We start from the raw sequence: 25441 nt of genomic DNA on the forward strand, positions 1-25441 counted from the left end.
TAATCCTATCGCGATGAAAGCTAAATTAATTAACACTAACCCTACCATGACCGATCAAATGATTGGTAAACGAAGAAATAAAACAAAAAAGATTACAGGAAAATGAAACGCGAGGAGATATTGAAAAATCGATTATATTAAAAGAAAAATTGCAAAGACAGGTGACCAAAGCGACAACGTTGAATGAAAATTTTTAATTTAAAATGTAAAAGTGATCACTTAGGGCTAGTAGGTTTAGTGTTAAGTTAAGAGAAAAGGAATTACGAAGAGAGATTTAGCAACCTTATTTTCCAGAATTTGATTTCGTCAGGATACCCTGTAGGATCGGAGGTTCCCAATCGCAGCAGAGGTAACCACAGCAGACAGAGGAGCACTTAAATTCCAGGGTATCGGATCAGTAACATTATCATTTTCTTTCTGCTTCCTACCAGATTCCACTGTGTTCCGGGATCATCGGTATATTCGGTTCGATTCCCGAGGGTTGTCGATCGATCAACGTCACGGGCTATTATCGGACCTGGGTTAGTAACGTTGAAATCCCGAGGATAGGAGGAAGCAAGTGATTCTTCCGAGTGTTACACGAACCCTGATACTCAGGACTTACGAGTCTCTCGGCCTGGGGTCGAGGAAGTGGCTGGGAGGCTCTTCGAGGATTAGACTTCGAAGGATAACGACGTCAAGGATCGGACAGTGTTTTGCGAACGCGAGTCACGAACCGAGCCAATTATCGCACAAGCTAATGAAGCTATTGCTCCTGGAAAGGAACGAAAGAAGAGAAATCGTCGGAATCTTACTCAGCTTTCAGTGATATTCCTCTCTTCCCTTCTCGTGCTATCCCACGGTCCATCGAACGCAGCTTTCTCGCTGCTTTTTCGTCCTCTATCTCTTTCCAACGCTCTTTAACTCTTCCACGTTTAATTTATCGTCAGCTGGCTAGCGTTTAGGGGTTTACGTTATTTTTAAAAGTACATGGCCACGACCAAGTCTGCGAAGCTGAGATGCATACGAATCTCGAGTTGGCTGTTTCTTAAGGACGAGCAGCTTTTTTGGACGCGTTTAGCCCAAACACGATTGCTACGTGACCCAATATAGTTATTCGAAATTATATCTTGACCCAAATGTTTATCGCGTGAGATTCCTGAAAGCTTGGCAGATTGCAGTCCCAGTGTATTATCCGAATTAACGAAAGAGGCTCGTTTCTGACGATAAATTGCCCGTCTTCGAGGAAAACATCGAAATTTTATTCGAAAAATTATACAAACTTTCTTCGACGAAATTCGAGAGGAAAAAATGCCTGACTTTATTAACCCTTTGCACTCGAGAGACGCCGCTCAGTCGCCATTTATTTTAACCCCTTATACTATAATAACGAGTCCAACTCATGAATATTTCACGCTAAACCCCATAAAGATGAATTACACTGGCATTAGACTGAAATTATATTGAACGTATTTTAAGATGCGCAAAATTTGTGCAAATCCTAACAAATTGTGCAATTTTATTTTGCATAAGATGGGCACACAGTGGCTAATTAAAATTGAGAGATTTTACAATGATCGATTTCTCATGATTAAATCATAGTGCAAGGGGTTAATGCTGTAACGTAAATAACGAATAAGAGACAATAACTATATAAAAATAACTACAAATAATTCTATTCCTTCATTCCTGACGCAGTCCCTGTAAAATTAACACGGCATTCAACGTGTTAAGACAATTTATCGAGACAGTTTACATATTCTATGTACTCATTGGCGGATATCGGTGTCCCGACCAACGGCAGCCATTAGTCGATCCATAGAAGTGGCGTTTTTCGCGCAGTCTACTTTATAAAAATGAAACGTCTAGTCGTAAAACTCTCGGATAACGATGGCCACGAGATAACGACATCTGGTACTTGCTTGAAAAATTTCCCGAGAACAATAGATGGTTGGAACGGATGTCGTGAAAGCATATACTCTAGGTTATTCCCGTATTGTCATCGCGGTGTTTATGTCGCTGGGAGATTCCGGTCCTTTACAGCGTCGCTCGATACACACTTCTACCGGTTCGTGTAATTACGTTGCTAGAATAATAACGCGGTTTCCTTTCATGTGGCCCGTCGTCGCGTGTGCGATTAAACCGCCGATACGCGCGTCACTGCCGCCATATCTGTTTGGTTATAAAGTCCCGGGCGATAAGTCTGCCCTTAAACCACGATATCCGCGTGGTAATTTCGCCAGCGACACCTAGCGCCGTTCCAACGCCCCCCACTCCTTACCCCATAGGTTGCAACGATTCGCGTTGATAATTCAAATAAGGAAAGAAAGTGAGGTTAGACAACTTACCAACCACGGTGAGGTACACGGAGTATCCGATAGGTGGAGTGGTGGATATTTGGCATTCGTAAATACCGGAGTCCTTCTTCTGAGGGTACCGTATCGTCAGCGTCCACTCCTTCGTGTGCGGCGTGTGCATAGCCTCGAAACGCTGGTCGCTCGTGTAAGTGTAACGACCCACTGTCAGCAAGTGGATATCTCGATGCCTTACCCATGATACCTGCAAGCAGAGAAACAATTCTGAATAAGCAGCGGCGTAGCTTAAAATTTTTCTAGAATTTCAAGAAGATATAAATTTTATAAAATTTAAATTAAATTAATATCAGTCTGATCAACTTGATATTAATTTTATGAAATATAGATTTTATGTGTAAGGTTATGATACTTGGTGTAAGTTAAACTGCGTTTTATTTTTTATTAAAAAATAAATAAATAAAAGATTGTTATTTACTGCTGAATTAACCCTGAGAAATGCAATTAACCGATCTGATTATACTTAGAAACTCTATATCACTAGTAAAGGAAGCTATAGTATATTTCAGTAACTTCAGTGATACAATTTAAAATATGGCGCGACGCTCATTCAACCAGTGAGCGTTCCTACTTCCTTCCTATTATAATGCCCATTTTCTTTATAAATTTTCTTGCTTATTTTTGACATTTCTAATAAAGATGATACTGTTGGAATCTCGTAAATGAAAAAATATTCGTCGCCAATCGTTCAACGAAACTGTAGAAACAGTTACGAACAGAAATACAAAGCGAACGCAATGCCCTGGAATCTCCGATTAGATTTCTGCCGTGACGCAGCGGTCGAACGGTTAAACTAACCTAACTCCGAACCGGAGCGGCCATATGCGCGACAAGGGTGCGCTCTGGGGATTAATCGGCTCCCTACCATACAAAAATGATTAGACGCGGAACGAGTCGCGCCCAACACAAGTTGGCCTGCATATTTACGTGTTATTCATTGACCGTAGAACATCGTAAATATTGTCCACGTATGGGCGAAAGCAAACCGGGAAACGTGTACTTGGTTTTTCAAGACAAAAAATACATTTCCTTTACATTTCTCTTCTCCATTTTTTACATGCTTTGGTATATCGAACGAGCCGAATTTCACCCCGTGCTCTCCGACAATACGCCAAAAAAATATAGTAAAAATTTAGTAAAAATTGCAGGAGGAAAGATAATAAAAAGAGTAATTCGTTTGATCTTTACGATTGCGAGGAGTAAAATCATCTTCGGCGACAATATCGTGTAAAAAAGTTTTTTTACTGGCGCGCAGCTTACTCGAATTTGTTTGGAAGAAGCTTCCCAAAGCTTTACGAGCGAGACAGTGCTATCGTTAAAAAGTCGTACCCGAAGATAACGCGGGATGCGAAGCACGTTACATTATGTTTCGCTCGACATCCTTCGACATCAGCTTATTACCGGTCACACTCCCTTCCTTATGACATTGGATCCGACAACTTTTACTCCGCCCCTTCCCCCACACAGACGTCCGTTCGCGCTATTATACCGTTATTTTCCAGCCCAGCGCCGTTAAGCTTATACGTCGTTCGCTCTTTATAGGTTCGGACCATTGTTTACTAAATCGTTTTATTTTCTATCAGCGGCAGGCTACAGCGTTAACGTCCGGCTCCCGTCGCGTGACTTACGAATTAATCGCGCCATAAAAACTCTAGTAAACGGTCCGCGCACGTGTATCTGCGTTTATTGATTGTTTTATGGACAAGATAAATTTATATCGGATGTAGTATTTAACAAAGCGACGCGAACTGGGATTTTCGAACGCTTCTGAGGAATATTTTGAAGAAAGTTTATTGAAATTACGTAACGTCATTAATATTTTTCCTCTCTAACCATGAACTAGGGATCTAGCAAATATCTCCACTGTGGCTACACTGCGTCCGCCATTAGTCTGTCGATTCCCCCACTCTGAGCTACTGTGTCGCTACCTGGTGGTCGGTGTGTGAAGTATCATTGTACAAATGAATATACCTAGTCTAGGATTTAGTATATAACTATATATGAATGTGTGACGGTAACTGTGAAACTGGTTTAAACCAAAATTATAAAAGAAATCAAATCTTCGTTATTTTTAGATTAAAGTAAAATTACTTTTACAGAATATATAATAAAAAATAGAATCCTTTAATGAAGTTTCTAATTACAGCGTAATATTTATGACTTATACCACTTTCATAATCACTGACACGCATATAGGGCGTTTAAAAAGTATTAATTCGGGACTTGGACGGCTCATAGAACTTACTCAAAGGAATAGAAAATGTGTGATCAACATAAGTTCCTCAACTCTTTCAACATAATCCAAAAGTAATATAATAACTACAGATCTTCCTCTTCGAAACTGTTTTCATTTTTTCATAATTATTTTGGAAAGAAACTGTACATAACAGTCAACAATAGTTATTTCCATAACGAAATGATTAGATTACGTTAGGATTCCTACCTACGAAATACAGACGTCGCGTTATATCTGGTTTCGCGAATCAAACAATCGTTACCATACGATAATGATAATTGCTTACAATAACAGTAGACCACACAGGGAACAGATCGAAACATGATTCCCATTCAGATGGAGGATAAGCAAATCGACAAAGTTTGAACGAGGATCGTGCAAAACGACATAAGGCAAGTTCGGCTGATATGGCGAACTTCTCCAGACCGTTAATTAGAACGAAATCTAGTCGATGAACCAGAGACGTCATAACAATCAAAACTCGAATTATTCCCCTTTCCAATAGAGGGTAGACCCTACAACGACCATCTCATCGTTTAAATACCGACTTCGATCGTTTTTGCCACGATAATTTAACGGGTTATGTCTGACCATTCGATCTGCGGTCAGACAATCATCTCTCTACGCGATCCGCATGCGATTTCGGAAAATTGAGATCGTCGTGCATTCATTACATTCGACCTATTTCCCATCTATGCATGTAATATTCGATGCACAAACGATACCGATCGTTTCGACATTTATTAGACAGAGGATCTCTATGCGGGTATAATATGTGGATATATGCAAAATATATTAGTTTATTTGTTATAATTTCATTTTTTGGCATATATATATTGCACATATACACATTATACACAGGGTGTCCCAGCAATGCTACTACAACTGTTGCAGAACCAAATCGAGAAGAATAAATTTTTTTGAATCGAGTAAAATTTCAAAAGTGGACTTGCAAGATTGCTCTGATCAATTGAATCACCGCTGAAGCAGCTAAATAAGTGCAAATGATATAAAGGAAAATTAAGGTAATTTTTCTGGATTTCTATTACAAATATTTTCAATAGAGTAATGAAATATTAAGTATATGCATCGTGTAATATTATGAAATATTTGTGGAGACAGATAAACAAATAAAATTGGAAAAAAGAATATCACGTTGTTAAACATGAGGATACTCGACGAAGAACGTATAATTCATGTGAGTTGCAGAATAGGAAATCGGCTGGCAACCAGCACCGAGTAGTGGCAGCACAAAAGACACGCTGAACTCATACATATTTTATTAGGAATACTGTTATGTAGCTTTAAGCTACTATAATGTAAATACATGAATTTTCTAGTGACTATCCATAACCATCTTTATGAAACTTAAATTGCATTCGAACGCCATCTTGTTTCCGTATCCGAAAAATTATATAAAATATTTTCAAACCTGTTATGTTCATATAAATAAATTGTGCAAAATATTTTAGAAGATACTCCATTAGCTTCAATTTTGATTACCAATCAGTAATTACCAATTAATGTTCATTAACGAAATTGAGAGGCACTGTGGTAATTTAACCCTTTCACATAGTCGAATCCTTCAAATTCTTTAACCTAAATTCACTTCTACATGAATAAATATTACACGTATTAAATGCATTCAGCAATTAGTTTATGGCAACAGGAACACCATCAAAATAAATATAAGAGAGTATTTAATCCACTATGAACACGCATTTTGTCAGTTCAATAAAATAAACTCTACATTCTGCCTACAACAAACATCGACACGTGATCTCAAACAAATATGGCGGGCCGCTGTACGACACTTCCCGCCTCGGATTAATTTTACAATTTGCCAAAGTGTTTGCACCTGCTTTCGAGGCGTCACGCGTGAAAGGTCTGTCGCATCGTAACCGACGGACGGGACCAATTTTTCAAGCAAACACAATTTTGAAATTCGACAAAAAGCGATACGTCAACAAATAAACTTTGCTCGCGGGAATATCACCTTTTAACGAGATCGGTTTCTCCGAGTAATTTCGTCCTGTCAAGTAACCTCAATTTCACTCTCACTGTAACAACGCTCTAAGCACGAACATAAACGTATATACGATATCAACGATACGTATTAGCCGGTACACACGTAGCTAGTCTTGCGTATGGGCACACGCTTTGCATAGAGATGAGATTCTAGATTAAAAATGTAACACACTGCTTGTATCCAGTTTGGGCGTGGTCGCCGTTTTCTTTTTCAGTTTAATATAATTAATCAGTCGCGGAAGGCTTCGTAATCCTTTAAATCGTGAGACGTACCTCGATTAATCATTCTAAGCTGGAGATTCAACAGTCGACTCGACACTTGAGGATTATCTTCTTAATCAATTTCGTGGAATGGATTTCCTCGAAAGAAATGTGTACCGTCCATTTACAAGGAAGACACTGCTGCGTTTTGTCGAGCGGTAGTTTCTAGAAGACGGATACCGTGCGTTGCTGATTGGTCGGAAGTGGGAAAGAATGTGAGTCTGATTGGTCGCAGAGACTAATAGGCTATCTCTCTCTACAAGAGTGAAGCCATGACGTAGCTTGGTCGTAAATTGCGTCAGCCGTCAAACTAAATATGTTTCGGTAGCAGGAACAAGCGAGCTGACAGAAATAGAAGAGGATAGAAGCTCGAACCATGGTCAGGACCGTACGACGACAATATTCGCCCAGGGTCAATATATCTTATATATGAAGTACGAAAGAAAAAATTTATATTCCATCATTTATTTATTGTTGAAACCATGAAGCAGAATATATAGTCCTGAGATGCCACATCAATCGACGCCAGTTCTCGAGAGTTTAATTTACAACCTTGCCAAATCGTATCATAAAGATGAAGTATACGAATTTTCATTACCGACTAGAAATGTCACAACTACAAAAAGAATCATATAGCATTCTACGACGGCAAGAACGAACAGGATATATATATCGAGACCGAATGGGATAAAGCGATAAAGCATTGGCGTAGACGTAGCACCCCGGTCCTTCCTGTTATCTGCCAGCCACTATTTTGGTATTTTGGAGAGATCCAATTTCTTGGTGGACAGATAAGAGGAACGAATACGTCCCTACGAAACAAGGAAACTTTTCGAGTGATAAAAATATTATTTTTCACGTCATGAGGTGACATTACCGTTAACAAAGGCACACATACACACACATACGAGAGGGGTTGTTCTTCTGTTAAAAGACTTTGTGATCGTCAAAGATGGAGTTAGGCAGACTGAACAAAATATATATACCTCCTAGGAACGCACAATCTATGCCTAATTTTATATCCTAATTTTCTATTCTAATATTTATTTCTCATAATACATTTGTGTAAGCAACAGAGCACTAATTAACTTCAAAGTACCTACCAACCCGAATTACCTAGGCCAACGCATTTCATCCTCCCAAAAGTTCAAATATGTAAGCCAAAGCCAAGACTCAACCAAGATCATCCGGCTAATACAGCTTGTAGTAACACGAACTAAAAGTTTGCCTGATAATTGCATAACTGGAATAACGGCACTTCGACGTGGTTAATTCACCAGAAACCTAACATTCTTCCCTACCCCACTGTGGCAACAATTCGTCGACAAACGGAATTGCAAACAGCTAGTTAGAAACGCGTTTAACGAGGCCTCCGCGACTTCGTGATTCGCGGATTAATTCGACGCTATGGACCGTTCCATTCGTCAACTATCACGGAAATGTTGACGTTTTAGCCGATTTCATGCTACTCTTGGGACTGTACGCGTGTCACGCAAACAAATCAGTTGACCCGGCACGCGTGATGTTTGACATCTCGTTTATTGACCGCCTGGACATACATGCCGATTTCGGGAATCGGTTCTTGCGTTTGAAACGTTCCGTTACGCGTGCTGTCAGACTCACAAACATACGCGCCTTTGATGCTGATTTGGACTTTTCGCGTATTAACAAACCCTGATATTCCGTACCTTCCGTATCTTGCTTTAACAACTCGCGAAATTTTATCACCCTTACACATCGATTACAGGAAGCATACGTGTCACATATTCAAACTATTTTCTGAAAATTATAAGGAAGTTAATATCTCTAAACGCAACGAGAAGAGTGTACACGTATCGTAAAAATCTGTTTAAATAAGACTTTTCACGACAATACGATGGTGTATACACTACTGAAACGCTTTTGAAGTTTGACCTGACCTGACCTGACCTAACCTAACCTAACCTAACCACTCCAGTGAGTCATCATATTCTTTTACTACTGGTCAAAATTTCATATAATAGACGAAACTCTACATTTATAAGTGGATAATGAGAGTACTTACGGTTCTGTTTCCCAAATTTTTCACTTTACAGACGAGTTGAATGGTCTTCCCAACGAGACCTGTCACGTTCGACGGAACCACAGTGTCAAAGTAAGGGTTCGAGTCCAGCGTCGGCCATTCTTGGAACGTGTCCGCTTCGATCAAACGGGTGCTGTGAACGACCTCCTCTGAAAACAAAACACAGGAATCGTGTGAACGATATTATCGCAATTTTCCTCGCGTATTCTTGGCGGTGCATCGTATAAACAATATGGAGTTATAGCGACCGAAGTTCGCAACCCCACCGCTAGATGGAAACCGGAGGTTCGAGGTTTCTCGCAAGTCTTGGGTAAATCTTCGACTCCCACAAATACAAATTCCTATGCTATCTAAGTATCCCTTATCTAAGGCAGGACCTGCTAGAAAGCCTTACTGGCGAGTAGGAACCACAAAACTTAATTATTGAACCCCCCTCCAACCCTGGGGGGCTCCCCCCAGAGTTAACAACACGATAGAAAGTCACGATATGTCAAATTATCGCATTTTATAGCTATATTAACTCGAAAAATTATGCCGAATATCACGCAGCACATCTTGTACATAACCCTCGGTCATGTTTTGTCTCCCCTCATAATATATATATATTTATTTTTCTTTTTTCCTTCAGGCACATATTTTGAACAGTAAAAAGCATTTTTCTTTTTATTCCCTGCACGAATTTTGTTTTCTTTGCTACACTTTTTTCTTTGCTGGACTTTTTTCCCCTTTTGCCTTTTTTCTTTATGGCCGTCTGTAATTATGCGAGGTAACCGGTACCGCGCAACCTTTGGACCCGTGAAAAATAATTTTCCCGCTCGGCCGCTAGTCGCATTTATTAAAATTACACCGCGCCAAAGGGAAGTAGTGGGTGATAATGTACTTACGGTCATGTACGTGTACAGGCGGCTATACTTTAATAACATTGTTACCAGGCAATTCTATCGTGTAGGAAAATATTCACAGGCCTTCGAATCGATAAAGTCGCTCCGAAAAATTGAAGCCTGCATTTTGCAGCGCCATGGCGAAGCTTTAAAATCGAAAATATTCGGCTGTCACAAAAGGAAAGGCTTTCGGTATGCCGCGGAAAAATTCCAAAACCCTGTGAGATATGCGTCAATATTTTAGCCAACTTCTCTGCCAACCTATATACCAAAGTACGTATGTATCAAACCGAACTCGGAAAAAAATTGTATCAAATAATGGCACCTCGTGTCAAGGCCAGGCTCAGGGGCTATTTTTAGAAAGGCAGGAACGAATAAAAGTGCATACATTTTTTAACCGTTTTTGAAACAATTTAAAATATGCTTGTAATTTATATCCAAATATTTTTACGTTCGAAATGGCAATGTCTATTCCTGCTTTACCAACAATTAAGAGACCAACTATAGCTTAGTATTGTAATTAAACATTTTAAATCATCAGTATTCAATATGGTTACACAAGTTGAAATGCATATACCTTTGTTGCAAATTATCCTTTTATAAAAAAAAATAAATATATTTAATAATATACAGGGTGTCCCAGCAACGGTAGTACAACCGGGAAGGGGGGTATTCAAAGTCGATTTCCTCGACAACGAAGCTTCAAATGAAAAAACTGTATTCTACATTTTCAACTTGCCTTTTCACGTAGAATCCTACGATTGTACTACTATCACTGGAACACCCTGTATAAATATACTGATCATTATTTAATTCTACTACCCTGACGTAACTATAACATTCTACCTGATACTACATCACCAATAATCAAATTCAGTTAAATTACTTGTACATTATACAAAATCGGAATAATGATAATACAAGCGATTAAATAATATATCAAGACAGAGGGCGCCCGCATCGCCATATATTGGGTCCGTCGCCATAGCCTCGCGTGGCGTTTAAAAATCGAAACCAGGCTCGGGGTAGATTTATTAACGTCCACCACCTTCCATAATAACCTCGATGTCGTTACACGTGTAATTCCCTGGAAAAGCAGGCACGCCAAGCATCTCAGCATCGCGAGACGATAATATTCCGTCGAGAATATTCGGTAGGTGACTAACGTTCTTCCTATAATTAATACCGTCCCATCGATCGTGCAAGTGCCATCGTCGCAAGGACAAATAGAGGCTCGTGAAGAGGGAAAAAGTCAATTACAAGAGTAATCGGGTATTCGTTTGCAGGGCTCGTGAGCCACGCAATTTATACGCGTAATTCGGACGAAGCAACGCACGCCAGCGATCGGCCCGGAACGCATGAATAACCGAATGGTCCTCGCGAACCCGAGTGGCACGAAAGTACACCGTGGAACGGCTGGCGCATAACCATCCTGTTCCCGGTGTTCCTGCACTGCGGCAAATACGATCCCGTTCGCGCGAGTGCGGCTAACTGCGTGTATGGACACTCACAACGTGTCATAAAATCGGATGAATGCGTTTCACCGGAAATGACCATCTCGAAAGATCGGCCGGACCTTCCTGTATGTTCACCACTTTAAAACTAGTGATGATATTTTATACGGTATATTCTAAATAAATTATATTTCGACGAAGGAGTTATTTTTGTGAAGATTTACAACGATTATTACAAATGAATTTTTATACGGAGAATTTCTGAACGGTAATGATGTAATTTCGATTATGGAGTATCGTTATGTCACGGTGTATAATGTGTCTAGTGAGGAAAGTGACTTTAGTTTTTAGTTACGAGATGGCGGTCAATACGAATATTGAATAGATGCCTAAAGGAGTTTTAGATATTACGTTATATGTTTTCAGAGATATATCTTAAAAATTTAAGATGGTTGCCATTTTCTTTAAAACAAAAAGAATTTTATTAAATAATATATTAACTATTTTGAACTATAATAAATAATTGCAATTAGTGTTTTGTACTAAAAAAGTGGCACCATCTACTGCAAATATCCTGCACTATTTATTGGCTATACTAATATTGTACATAATATATATTAATATATATTACAGATATTTAACACTATTATTTAATTTTATTTGAAGAAAAAAAAAGATAAATGCACCAATTATATTTGTTAATCAAGATCACAACTTTTTGATACTTTGACTTTTTCATGAAAATTTCGAGATTCAAAATTTTAAGTATCATCTTCCTCACCAAATCACAGTGCTCGGAATTAAAATTTTTAATTAAACTTAAATAACAACTTTCTTGTAACTTCTATCTAGATCACATAAATACAAATAGACATGTACTGCAATGCAAGTTGGTGTCTTTTTGGAAAAGTTACCAAAGTTGAAAGCGGATCCCCCATTAATGAGGCCAATTCGCCGAGAAAGCCACACATTATCCGAGACCGTAGCATGGAAATAACGGGGAGGTGACGTTTAGCAATTTCCGCAAAAAAATTGCGAGAAGAATTTTTTTAAACCTCTTTTTCTGCCAGCTTAGCTTCCTACGCCGTGGTTTCGATGTTCCGCTATTTTTCGTTCGCCCAGTTCTTGCACGAAATCGGCCACCTAAAACTCGCCAGAAATATTTCCTCGCTCCATGCTCGCGACAGCCCCGTGGATTAACCGCCGTTTTGAAATGCCTATAAAGTATCCCTCGTTTCTGACCGTTATGTCACGGTGTACGGCCGGATTTAAGAGAGAAAATATCGCTGGCCCAGAGGAATTAATCAAACATGCAACGACAAAAATTACGACCAACCGTAGGATGGCGTTGCAATGCACGTGCGCGCGCAACGCATACATAACCTCAAATTCGATCATCGAACCTCCCTACGTATCAAATGTTCGTCTACGGTTTCACACGTCATTCAAGTGACTTACTTTCTCGTTATTAATTTGTTCGTATGCAGTACTATAATTAAAGTTTCGATTTTAATTTTCTAAACTGAATTAAATTTCGACTGGATTAATATATAAAAATATAATCTGCTACATAAAACGCGAAGGAAAGTGTAATCGACTTGGACGCTTTAATACACCCCCTTTTGAATTTCTCGACTTTTCATATTACTTTGGTTGAACACCGTGTCAAAGATCTCGTCGATTTCTGTTGTAATTAACGCGTTCATTTACCGTTGGACACTCCGGCGGGACCCCTGGCGACAGTTTTGAAAATCAGCCTTCCGTCGCCAAAGGGATCACCGTAACCATAAAGATAGCAAAAGTTAAACGTGTTAATGGTAATACTTTAATCGCTGCAAGAACACGTGGCTCGTTTAATATAGCATGCGCGTCGCGTCACCATTAAAGCGTTAATTAACTGCCTGTCCCCGTGAAGGGGACATCAACTTCTCTGCTTCCTTTCGCGGTTCTCATCTTGCATAATCCGTGTACTTTAAAAACAGATATCGAGCTCGTACTTATTTTCATCCTTAGCTTACTTCACCCCATTTCTCCATTTATGCGATTATCGCGATATGATAATAAAAAAACGAGCCAGTTTTTGTCTTTAAGTAGTGAACGACTGGAATATTTACATAAAAAGGAAAAATTAATTTCTGGACTATAAGTAAGAGTTGACTTTTCATTTTTATTTTTTTCTATTATATTAGGAAAAATGTAACAGAATTTGAATAATTATTTTACGGACGTATATTGTAAAACGAGTAAAATTGAAAATCGCAGTGGCAGAATGTCGAGAAAAGAAATAGCGGACGCGCAATATCTCGACCGAACTCGCAGCGATCTTCCGTACCGACATACATAGCTGTAGCCCGCGCGTGAACATTACGCGAAAATATTCGAACAAATAATTTCCGCGAGCTACTTGAAATACTCGTGAGTGGGATATTAAGGCGCGTGAATAATTCTCGAAAGGAATGGGTGATAAATGCGACACCACGACGTATTTAATGGACAGCAAAAAAAATATTATGCCACATTTGTCTTAGCTAACCTCGTTTAATATGAAATCAAGTGAAAAAGTAAATTACCAGGCCACAGCATTTAGGATGGGAATATTTATCTTGGAAATTGCATCGAGACGTCGGCACCCTCGTAGGACCCCACAGTATACATTTATCACGTTAAAAGGGTTAGGGGACGCGGGATAAAGGGTAAGGGTGCCGTGACAGATATAATATACGATCTCTTAGGATATTTACCGTAATAAACTCGCCTAGGCCTCCACTAGATCGAACAAAGACTCGCAAATTAACCCCTCCCAGGCCTCAAGCCAAATCCACGCTTTTACGACTCCTCGGTGAATTATTCGCGCCGTTCCCAGATCGTAAGAATCACCGACGGAACGTTCTCTAAACTTGTTCCACGAGAAGTCGCCCCTTTCCAGAAACCGAGGGATCCCTCACTTCTACGCAGGCCATTGGGAGGGGATATAACACGATAAAAGATCTTTCCGAGAAACAAGCGTCAACGTAGCTCGACTGAAAAATAACCCATGTTTCTTTCCCCTTGAAAACCGTTGGCCCGATAGGTTCTTTCGCGCGAACGACGCTACTGCCATCTAGACGAACTTCTGCGATTAATCATTCCGTCTATACGCCGCAGAAATTTCCGAATATCCACGGAATGTCAATTATTGGAATACCTATTAACCAAACTCTCGATTATTCGAATAGTCCTCGAATAGGCTGAATGATCGATTACCGACTGTCTATCGCCTCAAACTGACCGATCACGACGTCGTTCTTCATTTATGTTTCGACCGACACGCTCGATTAGATAACTCGTTTGACACTCGACGATAATGCGGACGATATAAGGATGTAGCATTATTCATATTCGCTACTGATTCGTACATAAATGTTAGATTATATAGTATGATACAAAAAATTGTACAGTTTTTTAAATGAGAACAAAATTAAACTATACACAATTTTTCATTTTCGTTAAAATCGTCGCGAACTTCTTATAACAAGGTACCAAGTAGGTGCAGAAGCGAAAACAGAAAATATAGAAAATGGCGACCAGAAATCATTATTTTTTATAAGAAATAAATAAAATTTTCAAAAAGTAGCCCACTTGTTATTAGGGGAACTGACACCCTCGCTAAGTCCGTCACTGAGCCTACGGTAAATAGACAATAACTATAATCATAGACTACGTTGGTCATAGTGCGGCTACAGACTAAGTGTAAAATGATAAATAGTGTTCAATGGAAATTAGAAATTTGAAAATTAAATCTGGAAGTTAAAAATGTACTATCATTTATATATTAAATATTATATATATATTTATTTATTTTATTGTTTTATGTATCATAACTAACGCACAAAAATAACCTCAAAAATATTAATATTTTATGAAAAAATTTATACATTCCCAAAACCGCGGTTATTAACAGCATATCTAATATAACAGTTTTAATCGCGAATAACACCGCGCAAACGAGACAAACCGCAAAAGTTTGAAGGTTTGTTAAGACGAAGCATAATACTTGAGTGTAGGTATTTGTTACCAGGGTAGTCCGCGTAACTTGAAAGTCCCCGGGACTTGCAACGTCTGCTCGCGTAGCCCGTTAAATTTATACCCTACGAAAGCGTTGTCCTATATTTTTTAAACCCAAACTTCCTCCGGTGAAAATATCGAAAATTCTAACGAAATTACTTTTTTCCCATAACAATTCATCGCGAAGATACTTCAAGGAAAAATAAATCTGGAGAAAACTCACCCAAAAATTTCGATGATCACGTTCCATCACGTTTTTATTCGTCGATGTTTTGCATTCTCACGATTTCATTCGTGCGAGACGAGAGCAAAATAATGGGACACAAGAAAGAACAGAAACGCTGCACGTTAATCACGCGACGTCACAATTTGATCGAAGAACGATTTCAATCTTTGGAAGTTACGCGGCAAATTTCGGCGGTAGAGACTCGTATTACGTAGGAATCCGGGGTATCGATGACCTCCGAGCGGGCAAGAAACAACGGACGTGTGATAAATTATAAGCGTGATGGCGGTGCGAAAATCTCTCGCCGTAATAAAAGCAAAACAGTCGACGAAAGGGAAGAAACCGGAAAGGTCCGGTCCGGAATCTCGCTTCCGTGCCAGTCAGTCTCACCAAAAAACCGGAGAGAAATAAAAGAAAAAGAAATACTAAGCGTAATCGAGGGAATAATGTTTCGCTGGCTATTTGTACGATCGAGGGTGCTCGTACAGGACGGACCGCTTAAGAACGGCACGAGAGGAAAAAGGACGGTCAATTTCCGTGACGTCACGAGAACGAAACTCTACGAAGCACAGGCACTCGAAAATGACCGTATCGCGAAATGGTTTCGATCGAGACTTCTTTGGCTTACCACATTTCCGATGCATCAGAAGCATGTCAAAAGCACGGTATTATTCGTATTTCATGTCAAGCCCGCCAACCACCGAGCTCAGGAATCTCGATACGTCGGTTATACTTTACGAGAACTGACCCTTTCGAAACTACTGACCTAGAAGCGAAAGGACCTACCTTCTTATCCTGTATCTACGACCAGCGTGACCCATGACGCACGATCGTATAAGAAATCTCGTCGAACGATGGAGCTTGACGTAAACATAACCTGGCTGAGGTGACTCTTCACATGTGACGGTCGAAGCACGTCGATGATTCGATGGAAACGTATAAAACTTCGAAGAAAACACCACAGTTGATTATTCGATTCGGTAAATTAAAATGAAACGTTCGATTCACTTCACTTCACTTCATTTCACTGCACACCGTAAGAGCTCCGAGCTGTCGGCAAACGTAACACGTCGAACCGCGATCGTCGAGTGCTCGCCATCTTGACCACGCGTGGGGAACGTGTAACGGCGACGCTTCGCGAACGTTTCTGGTATTGGATTACAGCACTGTTGCCGATACACGCGTTCAATTTCCACGAACGGTTTCTAAACAACAGTTTCCGCGAATACACGGGACAGCAACAGCCAGGCGACTCGATAAAACAAATCAACGAACTGTGGGCGAATATCGCGAGGAAATTGACGATTGGAGCACGAGGCTCGTGTAGCCGGTCGACAAAATTGGATCGTGGTGTCTTCGTTTAACGGCAGAGGCGCTGCGCGCGGCGACTTCTCTACTATAAAAGCTGCAACGTATATCGCCGTTGTAAGCAGGAAATATGGGAAAATGCAGGCTAGGAAAATGTCTCGGCTTTTAGCGTGTGAACAATATCGCATGCCGTTGTAACCGGAAACTGTCGGCTTCGTTCCAAAGTTTTATCATTTTTCCTTATTTCGTAAAACTTTTCAACGCTCGCTTGTCTCGCCGAGTGTCGCGAGTCTGCTCCCCTCGTTTATTAACATCGCGATGAGATACTTGATATCTTGTATACCGACGACACGGCTTATTGCACCGCTATAAAACTTTAATATATCTTGTCTGGCGTATTGATTAAATAATATCGCCAACAAAGTAGCTTCGCGAAAATTTAGACCCCGTTGATGTTGTTTGTATTGATATTAGTATGTATATAATATGCATTTTGCAACGCGTACATAGAATACAATCGAAAATTGTGGTGAATAAGGAATTTAATAACGAAATGATAAATAATAAAATAAAACGTATTTATAAGTCTTCTATATCATTTGAGGTAATGGTGTCTTTTTTCACCGGTTCTCAGTATAATTGAAGAGATGAAGATTTGAAAAGAAGAAACGAATCGAGAGATACGAAAAAGAACTGTGATTTACCGTTCCTTCTAGAAATCCAATAGATGGCCCCTATTAGACCGCGTCCGTTATTTCAAGGTACTATCAGTTCCGTGTTTTAATAATAAATTTCAGGGTACGTCGAGCAGCAAGCTGCCATGTTGCCTACTTACGACGTGACTAATCACTTTTCCGAAATGACGCGTGCATTAATACGTCGCGGATAGTCAAGGAACTTTAGGAAAATTTCATTCGTGTCAAGAGCAACGATGAGCAACGTCGCCCAACATTATTTTATTGCTCGATAATTTGTTGCCGTTGTGCCACGCTATAACAAAAATTCCATGGAACTTTGATCAATTTTTTATAGTGTAGACAAATTTTCATTTAAACAAATATTTGGATTTTTTTACCTTTTTCTTCTATCGAAATAGCAAGTAATACCCTAAAAGTACGATATAAAAGTAGAAACCAGATCGAATAAGGTGGAGGAAGGCTACTCTCCTGTCGAGCTGCACCCATTTTGCTTTACGACAGGCTTTTACAGGACCACTTAGGCAGTTCATCAATTACTCAAAGATGTTTCACAAAAGATACGTCTTAGAGCTTCAGCTGCTTGGACTTTTCTTATATGACTGGCTACTATCACCATTAAATCGATGTACTATAATATATCATAAATTCTCGAACATGTTTAGTTAATAACAGACTAAAATATTTGACAACAAAAATAATTCTAAAATAAATATATCAAGTAGAAAGTTTAAACATATTTTTATTGTGAATTGCAATATCATTTTAGAAAAATGATATTACTTTAACTTAATTGATTATATGTATATATATATGAAAATATTTTATACGTTCCAAAATTTATCTATCAATTTCTTTTCCTATAAAAATTACAAGATATCATATTTCTTAATTATTGTAATCACATAAAGAAGATGCTATTTCATCCCTTTGAATTCACCAAAACACTGAGCTATTTCTTCAAAATGTTTGCCCTTTCTTGCAAGGATAGTGTTCAACAAAGATTAAGAAATAACAATATTCCTAGTCCCCATGTAGAATCTCAAAGTTGCGAGAAATAGAACAACGATTATTGGACTATAAAATAAAACTGAATCACCAAAGTGTGAGCTCGAAACTTAAACCAACAATGGCGTTTCTGAGATCACAGAGAAAACTGTGAAAATTCCCTCGCCGCATACGCCATACAAACCACCGTATTTTTCAAATTTTTGGATCTTGATCTACCTAAGTACCGGTTGCGAACTGAACCTTTATGGTATTAAAAAAATTGAGAACCTCTTTAAAGAAAAGGGCCCATAAGCCCAAATGGAGAACTGAATAAATTATGTCAGAAGCTTTAGCAAGATTGGAAACCAAACGTGTACCTATAAATAAGAATCTCTTCTGTTCAATTTGTACTAATATTAAGTTTAAATTTGAAGAAAATATTTTTAATCACGTGTTTAAAGATGACTTACCAAAAAGAACCCATACACCTATAGATCCCTCTTTCAGATACATACTCATGCCCGCCATTTTGTATTCAAGCGAATTCAAATTTAATTTTAACACAAAATATTTTCCTTCCTTGTACTATGCATGAGAACGATATTATTTCTGTGGAACGAGTGAAGCACAAAAGCTGAAAATCGTCAGTAAAACATTAAATAGGACATTACACCATAGTTTAATAATAATAATATAGTTTTGAATATATACATGTTTACAAATGCGTAAATCCTGCACACAGCCATATTAACACTGATCCTAATACACATAACCTCAAATATTGATGTATAACAAAACTTCAAAAACCAAAATAAGAGTATATAGGGAGTAAACTTGTGAATATTACGTAATTCTAACACCATAGATCATAAATACCTTAATTAATGTCTATTATGTAAACATGGCCGTTTGCGCGAAACATGGCCGGTCTCTTTGTTTACGAACGTAAAGAAGTAAAGCCACGCAAAGCACGCCATTTGTAAACAGCACTGGTCTAGACAAAAGAGAGCTTTAAACGAATAAAGGTTAAATTACCGTCAGTTTACTTCAAATATCGCCTCGTACCATAAATCCTTGCTTTGTGTGCCAAGTTCTCAGATAGGAAACTGTCATCGGCAGTCGCGAGAGTCGTAAATGGCGTTCTCCTTCCGATACACCTTCTGCGCATCGATTGGTGCGCACGGTGAAAGGGCCCTGGAGATGCCAGAGTGTAGCATGTGTCGCGTCGATCGTCAACGTCAGTCGCCAGCGCCACGCCACGTAGGCGTCTATTTCCGCGGGATTTCAGTCGTACTTCCGCTTCTAGGATTTTCGACATACACCGTCGATTGCATTCATTCGAGTTTTCGTATTCCGAGTCGCATTTCCGACATCTGTCGTTCGATCTTTCTGCTCCTTTTTTCTCCTCCCGCCATGCGTTTTTGACAAGCCAATTCGCTCGTGGTCACTCGATTTTTCAAGATACACATCTCCAAGCTTCCCGATACCTTCCTCGTTTTTCCTCGAAATTTATCGAGAAATTATATTCCGCGAGTGTGGTTAAAAGGTTCGTTCGGTGTTTGATATTTAAATAACGAAATAGTTAATGGTCGAGATAATAGGGAGAATTGTTATTGTTCAATTTTAATGAGAATTTCGATAGCAAAGTTAGTCAAACGTATGCCGTTGCTGTCTCGATTTTTTGTCTCTGTCTGCCCTTCGGTACATCACTTTTGATATTTACACAAGGAGATGAATATTATTCTTACACGAGTGCCAATTCGTTACGCGAGTCCCGGTAAAGCAGAAATTATTTTTACCGATGGAGACTTTCATGTAGGGGCAGTGTAAAATCGGTGCTCTTAAAATGTGTGCTACACGGTAATATTTTAAATTTTAACGTCGAGTGATGGAAACCAGAATATGCGAGAAAATTTTATTCGAACAATTGACGGATAAAAACAACCGATAAATTTTAATCCCGGAAAAATTTGGTTCATTATACATATTTTCTGTTCTCAGAATGTACCAATTTAAATATTCAAAATTGGTACAAAAACGTTGATGAAAGTTCCATTCGTTCCATTCACCTAGCAAATTTAAAAGTACATGGTTTTTAAATAGTATTTATCGCATTTACGATTTTCAATCAACATACTATTTCCTCACGATAATTACAGTTCAAACGAAACAAAACAAAATTTTATTTAAAAATTTATTTTTCAAAACGCAGTTTTATGTTGTCAACGTAAATCCATCTTTGTTCCAAGCGAGTAATACTGTATTTATACGCACGTTTTCAGTGATGATAATATTTAACTGAATGCACTAACTGGACTAAAAACTGTGGACGCTTTTGTGAACGTATCTCATGTTGCACTCTCCATTTGTGCTTCTGCAGCAAGACAATGATTCTACGTGCACGAGCAGAGGCAAAGTAACACCGTGGGTTCATAAAGAGCCGTAAACACTCTGTTACAGATGAAGCCACCCATTTCTGTTCTTTACACCTATTACCATTTTGTTAAATGAAGATGGCGCAAATAGCTTTCGCGTTTAGGTCCTAACCGAGTTGCCAGTGTCACAGCTCCATGGAATCTTGCTATGGCACCATGAAAAGGGTAACTATGATTGCACGTCTATTGCTCATCCGTTAATAACGCGATGACGTACGTACGCGACGAACTGATGCAAAATAAAATTATAAAGAATGTTAAAAAAGAAAAAGGAATCGAAAAAAAAGAATAAAATTTTTTGATTCGATTTTGAATATTTACCGAGTGGGCGTGCACTTAATTTTGGCTAATTGTAAGAGAGAGGAACCATCAGTATACCAGCATACGCAATGGATATTCAAAGTCAATTTTCTCCACAAGGAAGCTTCGAATGAAAAAAATTAATTCTTTATTTTCGATCTGTTTTTTCACGTAGAATCACCGTTCTTCAACTCGAATCTGTTCGCCCACCCCATTTTTACATTTCTCGCAAGTTTTAAATTACTCCACGTTCAACACAAACACAATAATGGCTATTTCAGAAATACAAAGTAACTACGCTTTAACAATCGTTACTGAAAACATCGGAGTGCCTTTTGAGCACCACTGGCGCCGCCATAGCGGCGTTGGAAATATTCGAATTATTATTTGGTTTTATTACTAAAAAGATTGGCAAGTTACAATAGAAGAATGGAATTTCTCATTAGACGTGGAAATTTCGAACTTTTTTTTCTTTAGAATAGAACCGGAGCTCTTGAACGGTCTTACCAAAAAATTCTCAAAGGGTTAAAATTCGCAAAAGGGCCAAATAACGAAACTCATTATTTTCCATTTCTTTTGTTGCAAAATCGGTTTCGCGTTTATTCACTGCCACCTCGTTACAAGTTTCATAAAGGTATGAAAAAATCGCGAAATACATCGAGAACTATACACAGCACGCGTCCATGGGCTTACGAGCCCTTTTGTTCCCTCGCGATAACCGTACAAACGTCAGGACATTGGAATGAATCAATTTTTTCACCACTCTGGTATTCCCCGCTGGCACGACATATGCACGTGGAAATGTTAAATGGGTCAAACTTCAACGGAACGCCATTAACGATTTGTGTCCTGCATTCTCGACACAGTTGGGAAGAGTATGTTCTTCGTAAATTGCAATACGTCGCTGCCTTTTACCTCCGGTCGCTCTAAGAGTCGCGCGAAAAGGACACCTCTCAAATAAATAATTTTAAAGCGTGGGATCAAAGCCGTGCGATCCACTTAACGACGTAGTTCCTGGCTACTTTTCTTGCTTTATGGAAACATGCCGAACTCATTTGGATTTAACCCAGTTTCACCAAGACCAACTCCACAACCAGACATCACGGAGCAATATTATAGCGAATGAAGAAGTTCTTTGCCCATTAAATAGCGCACGGGTCAAACGATGAAATAATTTTATTCTTCCTAACCTATTACGTATTTTCGCTTCACCTCCGTCGGTAACTATGGTCCCCATCGTTACCTATCTATCATGCGTATTATTCGACGCGAACGCTTCGAACGCTTTTAAAATAAATTGGAAATATGGATAACGTAATTTAACGAAAAAATATTGTAGTATCGCAGGATTTCCACCTCGTGTATAGGTGACTTTAGTTTAGAAAGTCACCGAGGATTCGAGGGCCAGGTCGGTCGGAAAAACACAGGCGATGCGTCAGGCCCTTAGCATGACCATATTTGGTCATGTTGGGGGAGGCTTTTGGGGAAGATATAAAAGAAGGTAAAAATGGTTGGCGGACAGTTCTTGTGTAGAGTTTTTAGGAAGAGTTCTTGGGAAGAGTGATTAGAAGAGAGTTGTATTTTAGTTGTAACGGGCTGAGTTGTAATTGTGTTGTTAAGTCGAGTTGTAGTCGATATATCTATATTCGTAGGCTTAATCCTCACCACATATTGTATTATTATTTTATTACTAATAAATAGTTCTTATATTTATCCACCACGCAAGTCTCTACAATATGGACACTAATTCAATAAATAAATCGATATGTTGAAATACAACAATGGTTGACTATAATACTACGACGGCTGACCACGATATACAATATACACTAATAATCACTTGAACACACTTCACTCCCGCAACATAAATATCAATGTATACACAGTTGTATACAACGGTATTGGGAATCGTATGAGATATCAGTTAATAACAAAATAGATAGTTATACGATTAATTGTATTCCCTATAACGCTCACTCAATTATTAGTAGTTAGCTATAGTTCGATCCAACAATTGGAAGAGCCTGATATTACACACGTCGATAACTGATTGCGTTATCTAATTATTAGTGCGTTTCAAAAAGTTCCGTGACGATACGTTTAATATTAATAATTTCCGCGGTCAAAACTTCCAACAGCGCACCACACGAGTTGGCTTCCTAATGTGTCGTTGTTAACGTTCTATCTTCCCGGCCGATAATAACGGCGAAAGTCGACTTCATTGGCGCGCTGCCATCGCGCACAGCAAAAACTCTATGACAGATGAAGTGCACGTTCCCTCTAATACTGCAAAATTCATTCCGTCGCTGCGGCAGCAGGCAACATCGCGGCCTCGCCCATTCCCGCCAAGAACCGCCGCGGTGTAAAACATTATTCCACATTACACTTCACGACCTAGAGAACACTGGGTGAATTATTTCCTCGGTTTCTTCGCGCCTGCTCCGACTCGCCAGCATACGCGTTTTCGTTCCTGTCACCCGCGAATGTATCAATCCCTGACGCCATCTTCCACCGACGAAATTATTTCTCCATAACCTCTCTCTGATTTAGCCAATTGATATATAACAACGAGTAAACTGTATAATCATTGGTCAAGTCTGTTTACGTCAACGATAGAAATGAAAATAATATAAAAATAAGAATAAAAATATAAATATAAGAAAAGAAATATGGCGACCAACGTTCACACTTTCACCACTAGAGGGCAAATGGAAGTTCGGGGTTACTCGCAAGTCCTCGGTGAATCCTCGACTCACATAAATACGAATCCCTATGCTATCTAAGTATTTGTGTCATTTTGCGAAGCCTCTAACTTTAGCCAAGAGAAAATTGAATTCATAGATACGTGCATAACTATTGCAGCACTTTATGTCGAAAACCCGAATTGATAGGAATTTTGACAGACTTGTTATCCCTTTTCGCGAAGATTGGAAAAGGGAAAAGGTGAAACGAAAAATAGGAACTATTTTCTTCCATAGCTCTTACATATATCTATAGTTATTTGATTAAAAACCATTTCCCCTATATAATAAAAAAATCCCTATATCCCTTTTCCGCAACGATTTACACAGGCAACCAAAAAGTTTTAAATATACAATTCGAATCACGCAAATTGATCAAAATTCGACTAATTAAAATGAACCATTTATATTTTCTAAATTGAGGAGAATTTGTTTTTTTTTTTTAAATTAAAGGATTTCAATAATTTGATTTATTTCTCTCGAAAAGTGTATTTTAAAAATATATAGTCTATTCGACTATAGTTTATTGGTATATTGTTTTGATAGCTCGGGTATTACTTTGCATAGGGCAGATTGAATTATTCTACGTGTGGATGGAAACGCGCCTTAAGCGGAGATTGAATTACAGTCGAATTACTGGTCCGTCATTCCGACGGATATTAGACCATATCCGACTGAACTTCCGGATCGGTAAAAAACGATCCAACTGACCGGATATCGGAAATTTCCAGTTATTCGGTAGATTTAGAAGATTGCCGCCACTCCTATCTCACTAGCCCCTCCGCTTAACTTCCAGGAAATACGCCGGGGCGTAAACCAATGAATTTATTACCGAAAGAGCTCGATAACCTCTTTTTATGCACGGTATATCGACAGCATCGTTCTACGAACAAATAAATACAGAGTTCGAGATTGCTTTCGGGGTACGGTGTCATATCGAATGGAACATCGACGGAATTCTTATTCCGTCTCTGTTTGTAGGCCACGGAGACGAAGGCGTCAAACGGAGAGAGAGAACGTTCGAGAAAAAAGGCGTTCGGCCATTCGACGAATGTTTCGCTCGCCTCGAGCTAGAGGGGCTGGTTTTTTCTCACACAAAGCATCGACGCGCAATTTAGACGGCGTTGCGAGGCTAACCCAATTGGACGAAAACGACGAGGCAGACGTCAGACCTTGCAACAAGATTGGAAGACAGAGGGGCTTGATATTAAGACTCGCGAAACGGTAACGGGGTCTCTAGAGACCCTGATTCTTTATCTACTGTGACAAAGTGATGTGCGTGCGTTCGTGCTGACACTTGGACCAAAATTTGAGCGAAGCGAAGGAACGGCAATGACTGCAGGCCCTACTCTTATCGCTGGAACATAAACAACTAACTGCGTGGAGAGTCCTAACGTCACCAACTAGCAATATTCAGTGAGACAGTGAA

The 25441-nt window shown here is 39.1% G+C and overlaps 1 protein-coding gene across 1 annotated transcript in view; it reads right to left on the reverse strand.

The window, feature by feature from the left end:
• The window catches only part of LOC108545183 (junctional adhesion molecule A), an 83530-nt gene that overhangs the window by 25677 nt on the left and 32412 nt on the right, over positions 1-25441 (reverse strand). The window contains exons 2-3 of the mRNA XM_017896681.1: positions 8921-9087; positions 2328-2538 (exon numbers count right to left, since the gene is read on the reverse strand). Of these exons, the coding sequence (XP_017752170.1) occupies positions 2328-2538; positions 8921-9087 (378 nt within the window). The remainder of the gene's footprint in view (positions 1-2327; positions 2539-8920; positions 9088-25441) is intronic.

This window comes from Eufriesea mexicana, unplaced genomic scaffold (assembly GCF_001483705.2).
Source record: "Eufriesea mexicana isolate 0111107269 unplaced genomic scaffold, ASM148370v2 scaffold320, whole genome shotgun sequence".
Taxonomy (NCBI): Eukaryota; Metazoa; Arthropoda; class Insecta; order Hymenoptera; family Apidae; genus Eufriesea; species Eufriesea mexicana.